Consider the following 5677-nt stretch of genomic DNA (forward strand, 5'->3'; position numbering starts at 1 on the left):
GGAGACACATCCTCGCCACCTCCTCGCCACCTCGAGCCCCGCCCTTGGGCCTCGTTCTTAGAATTCGGGCTCTTCCCTCAGGCCCCGCCCCTCGAGCCCCGCCCCCGCCCCCGCCCCGCCGCTCGTCCCGACCTTCCCGGGAGGCCCCGGCCCCACCCTAGCGGCCTTACTCTCCCGGCCCGCCGCAGTAGCAGTAGCATTGCTGCTGGTTGGTGCGGTGGGGCGAGTCCCACTCGAGCTCCTCGGGCTGGTAGGACAGAACCATCTTTACCGCCTGCAGCGTCCTGGCGATGGCTCCCTTCTTCAGCGCGCCGCCCTTCTGCGGGAGATGAGGGGGTCCCCGTTGGGCCACAAGGGAAATGCCCACTAGGGGGACCCGTAGATTCTCCAGTGCAGTCAGACGCAAGGAGCTTTTTCTCCTCAATCCCAAATCCATCCTCTATCCCAGAAGAATCTCCATTAATCGTAATAAGCACAACGGTAAAGGTAACGACAATAACCAATGGCTGTGGGCACATGTACGTATTCCTCTTTTAATATTAAGGCTCCACTTATCGGGAGCCTCCTACTCCGGACACCAAACCGCATCGCTTTTACTGTTGAGGAAACAGAGAGGCTAAGGTACCTGGCCAAGGACATACAGCTAGTAAGTGACAGCTGCGCTCTCTGCCGCCAAAGGCCCGGCTCTGTGACTGGGAGTCAAGCCTGAGCCCAGGGAGTCTGGCGGGGAGGGAGGAAGAGGCAGGGACTGAAAGGATGGGGGCTCACCCGCACAGCCAGCGCGAAGATGCAGCGTCGGCAAAACCAAGGTGTGAGCAGGGGCCGGTCGGCACTGGCTGCTATGGGGATGTGGCACTGCTGGTGGTAACCTAGGCAGAGGAGGGGTGGTGGGTGCCCACAAGGAAGCAATGGCCCGAAGGTGGCAGGGCTGGGGGGAGCAGCAACAAGTCCTAGGAGCTGTGTGCCTGTTGGCTGCCAGGGGACTGCCTGGCCAGTCTAACCAAGGCAGCGGAGCTGGTGTCCAAGCATGCTAGTAAAAGACAGCCTGGGCCCCAGTGGGGGAGGCACCAAGGTCTGGCTTCAGCCTCTATGCCCCATCTCTCCCACTCATCCTCTCCACCCGAGAGGGCTCCAAACTGCATAACTTGTCTCACTTTCCAGAAGCCTTAGCTCTCCCCAAGGGTCACCTCCCTGGGCCCTCACTCCCAGAGACTGGCCCCTGTCACTCTGGAGCGCCAAGAGAAACAGGAAGCCAGCTAAGGACCCAACAGTCTGAGGCAGTACCTGCCAGGGGCCAGCGGGGCAATGCGGACCCTTCTCAGTGCCTTGCCCATCACACTTACCCAGGCCACATTTCCCACAGATGAGAATCTCATTCAATGGCCCTGATGTCTTCCCCAGGCATATGTTACACTTGGGTTCCTCCCCTGGAACACCAGCTGAAAGAGAGAGGCCCTCTGAGGTCAGATCTGGCTGATAGGAATAAGAATTTTTAAAATCACATTCCAGGTCCTGAGCCTCTGCATGCTGGGCCTAGCACTGGGCCCCATATGCCCACTCACTGACTCTCCCCAACCACACCGGGGTGCCTACTGTCATTACCTCATTCTAAGGATGGGGAAATTGAGGCTCAGAGAGGTTAAGTCCTTTGCGGAGCAATAAGCAGCTGAGGTGGCATTCAGACGCATGGCTGTTTGACATCAAATCCTTTATTCTTTTGACCATATCATGCCTCTCCTGCCTAATTTAACTTTTGTTAAAATTTATGTAAAATAATTTTGAAAATTTTATTATAGAATAATAATAGAATGTTATAATGAAACTCTTACGTTCATATCAACTATTATGAAATCATGGCCAATCTTGTTTTAACAATATCCTACCTACTTCCCCGTCCTGTGTTATTTTGAATCAAGTCTCAGATGCCCATAAACATTTCAGTATGTATCTCTGAAAGATTAAGACTCTTTTTTAAAAGTAACTGCATTACCTTTATTACATCTAAACATTAAAAATAATTTCTTAATATCAACAAATTCAGTTAGTATTCACATTTCCAAATGTCTGAAATAAAAATATTGGAACAATTTTTTAATTGCTTTTAAACTACAGGTCCTTTCTCCCATCTTTTTTTCTTTCCAGTTTTTTGTTGTTGTTGAAGAATAAATGTGTTTATGTGTGAAAGGTCTGAGTGAATAACCTAAACACATGTTGGTGTATGTTTCTGTCCTATTTCCCCTAGCAGACTGAAAGTCTGTAAAAGTGGAAGTGGTGTCTGTTCATCAGTGTGACCCCAGGACCTCATATAGTGTATGACACAGAACACATGTTCAAGACACATTTGAGTAAATGCTCTTTTGCTTCTTATTCCTGAATTAGCCCCCAGGAGGGTGTTGCCCACGGTGGGTTTCATAAGCCCTCACTGGCTTAATGAGTGATGGATCGATACCTATGATGTGCTCAGCCTTGTGCTCTCACCCTCAAAGATGCCAGAGGCGCTGCCATCCTGCCTATGAAGAGCAGTTATCTGACTGCAGAGCCAAGCTAGTCCCAGGTGAGCACTCAGCACCGCCATGGTGCCCGGCACACAGTGGGCCTTTTACTCAAGGTCTGCTAAAGTGACTACCTTTCCTCACCAGCAGGCTCCTTATGCTTTCAGTAAGAGGGTAACCAGGAGAGAAGATCCTCATTGTTTCTGAACTTTATATAATAAATTGAGGTGAGAAGGGCTTGGAGAAGAAATCTGTCTGCATTAGCCACATCTTGAAGAAAAAGGCAATTCGGAAGCTCGACTAACTGGCTGGGTTCTGTGGCCTCTACTTGGCAGGCTCCTTGAAATCATTTCTTACAATAACAAATTTTTTAGAAACTACCCCATGTAACTCAAGAGCACTGGACTAAGCATTTTGCATAAATTATCTCGTTTAACCACTCTGTGAGGCCATTACTTTCCTTTTCTCCTTTTTTTTTTCAGATTAAGAGACTGAGGGTCAGAGAGGTTATGTCACTTGTCCAAGAATATGCAGCTAGTAAGTGGCAGAGCTAGAACTTGGTCCAAGAACTATCTGACCCTAAAACCTGCCTTGTCTCCCAGTACCACCACATCTATTCTCCTGTTAGAGCATAAATGGCAACAGGTTTCTTCTCTCAGGATAACTCTGACTGATGGTCGTGGCTGCTGGGAGCTCCATGTTGAAAACATATGAGTGTTGTAACTGATTAGTGATGTCTGTCGTGTACATAGGAAGGGAGAATTGTGGTAAGAATGCCCCCGATTTGCCTTCTCTGTAAGATAGTGCCAGCCTCTGAGGGCAGGGATGGTACCCAGTCCAGCTGCCTTTCATTCCCGAAAGCTGGTCCAGCTCCATCAGGGATGTCATGTCCATCTTCACCTGGCCTGGCCCATCTCTGCTTTCTTGGTCTTCCCCACATGGACAGAGCTGCCTCCACTAGTGTTTCTTCACATGTTGACAGAGGACACTGTGCTCACGTCCAGAGGAACAATTCTGATTGTCTGGGCCTCTCCTTGTTCCTAGCCCAGAGTAACCCAGAGCTTTGTGCAGCATAAGATGAAGTGCAGCAAGGGCGTAAACACAGGCCTCGGACCCACCCTGCTCTCCCAGCACCTCCTGAGCCACTTTCTCCATCTGCCTGCCTCCCTCATGAACTATGGGTACTCAACGGGTTGACGGATGTCAGAAGTGCCTTTCCACGTAAATACACAGCTGGTAATCTGATCAGCATCTCAGGTAGGCTTGGGGGTCCATGGACAAGGCCAGATGCCAGGAATAAGAGCTAGGGGAAAAAAATAGAGGTGCAGGAGAAAGGACAGGGGATGGGGCAGAGGTGCCTGAAATCTTAGGAATACTCACCATGCTGTATGTCCTTCCACAAGACCCAGTATTTGGAATTATCTTCAAAAGTCACAAGGCAGCTTTGCTTTGAGCTGCTGACCTGGGGCACAGAGAGGGAGGAGCAAGGTGAGAAAGTTCCGTGGCTGGGGAAAGGCCATGCAACATGGTCTTCCTCTTCCATTTTTATCCCTGTAGGGCGCGGGGATTGATTAGACCCCCTCCTTGTGTTCCAGAAGTACACCCAGGCCAGAATGGCAGTTCCTGGAGGTAGTGCACACCCGATCACTGGAATTGTACAGAGAATGGGGGACAGCAACTTGGTGGGAATGTTGAGGACAGAACAGGCCAGGTGGTCATCTGTGAGCCCCTCCAGCCTGATTCCGTTTTGTTTTGTAGGCTTGCAGAGCACTCTTCTAAAGAACTGTTTGTTGGGTGACCTTGACTCTAAGGATGGCACCTGCAAAATCTCCTTCCACATTTAGCTTTAAAATAGGAGAGTCAAGAAGGGAATTTCCCAGCAATCCCTCATCCTCTATCACCAGTCTAAAGCCTAGGCCAGAGAATGAGTGGAGAGATACCGAGCCTGGGAACACGGGGCTGGAGAGGAAAGATTTACCCTCTTGATCTTTCCGAGGTAATACAGTCCATCTGTCCAGCGGCAAAGCACATACTGGCCCTCTGTCAGCTTGGACATCAGGTCTTTGAAGTTGTTCTTGGCTTTTGCCAGGGCCCCCTTGTTGGGGAGGTGGCTGGTGGCACCATAGGAGTCCCGAGTCCCTGGGTCCAGAGCTCGATTCTCCATCAGCTTCCACTGACACTGAAGAGAAAGAGAACTGGCTTTTTATTCCTTGCTCCAGGGGCAGGGGAAGGAAGAGAGCTGCCATTTATGTAACCTGTGCTATGTGCCAGAGGCATTTATTTTCTGACTGGATCCTCATGACAACCCTCTGAGGGAGACATTATTATTTCCATTTTACAGACAGGGAAACCGAAGTTCGGCAAAAGGAAGTGGCTAGGGGGTCCGAGGCAGAGCCATGGTTCATAATCAGGTGAGCTGATTCTAAGTCCTGCTCTCTTACTCACCCATACCATACTGCCTTCTACAGAGAATGAATCTTGCAGCCAACCACAGAGCAAAGTCTGCCGCCCCAAAGGCCTGAACCACACTCCCAGGCTTAGAAGCCTGAGGCTTTATCCCTCAAGCAACTCCTCTGGGTGGAGAGCCTTCTCCAGGGGAGCAGCAAGAAATCTCCACCCTTACCCTGAGAGCTGGCAGAGAAAACTCACCCAGAAAGGAAAACTCCTGGGTGACTTGTGAACTGGTACAGACTTGGCCATCTGTGTCTTCTGTAATCCCCTTTTCTGTTCTCAATTATGAGATGATTTAATGGAAACCAATGCTGGGACATTTAAATTCACTTATGCTTTTACTCAGATGCCAATGTGCTCCTAGCAGTTGACACCCCAATGCTATCCTCTCCAAGCCTGTCTCTTACAAGCCTAAAAAATGCACTGCCCCCCCCACTGCTTTCACTCTTCCTGCTAATAGTACTACTAGGGTCCCCAGAATCCCCTAGCATCTTAGACTTCTCTAACCAGTGACTTGCCACAGCTGGCCAACTTAAAGCGCAATGACTTTTGGCATCCTGCTGTCTTTTCCATTCCTGTCCTGGTTTGACTTAGGGCCTCACCGTGCCTGGGCCATTCAGTCATTCAATAACTACTTCCTGGTGCTCACCTGGCCTGTGCTCACCTTTGCTGGGCACCTGGGATGGATAATAGTTCCATCAGCACCCAGTGCTAAATGGACCACTTCTTGCTTT

The 5677-nt window shown here is 50.1% G+C and overlaps 1 protein-coding gene across 3 annotated transcripts in view; it reads right to left on the reverse strand.

The window, feature by feature from the left end:
* PHF19 (PHD finger protein 19) overlaps positions 1 to 5664 on the reverse strand; it is an 18254-nt gene extending 12590 nt beyond the window's left edge. The window contains exons 1-6 of one of the 3 annotated variants that reach the window (XM_011360975.2): positions 5142 to 5664; positions 4471 to 4671; positions 3873 to 3954; positions 1344 to 1439; positions 769 to 869; positions 171 to 316 (exon numbers count right to left, since the gene is read on the reverse strand). In XM_011360975.2, coding sequence (XP_011359277.1) covers positions 171 to 316; positions 769 to 869; positions 1344 to 1439; positions 3873 to 3954; positions 4471 to 4671; positions 5142 to 5192 — 677 coding nt within the window. In that variant the 5' untranslated portion in view covers positions 5193 to 5664. Of the gene's footprint in view, positions 1 to 170; positions 320 to 394; positions 747 to 768; positions 870 to 1343; positions 1440 to 3872; positions 3955 to 4470; positions 4672 to 5141 lie in introns of those variants that run through there. The other 2 variants (XM_011360974.2, XM_011360976.2) reach the window with 2 other exon arrangements.
* Positions 5665 to 5677: the final 13 nt, after the last annotated feature.

This window comes from Pteropus vampyrus, unplaced genomic scaffold, assembly GCF_000151845.1.
Source record: "Pteropus vampyrus isolate Shadow unplaced genomic scaffold, Pvam_2.0 Scaffold61, whole genome shotgun sequence".
Lineage (NCBI taxonomy): Eukaryota > Metazoa > Chordata > Mammalia > Chiroptera > Pteropodidae > Pteropus > Pteropus vampyrus.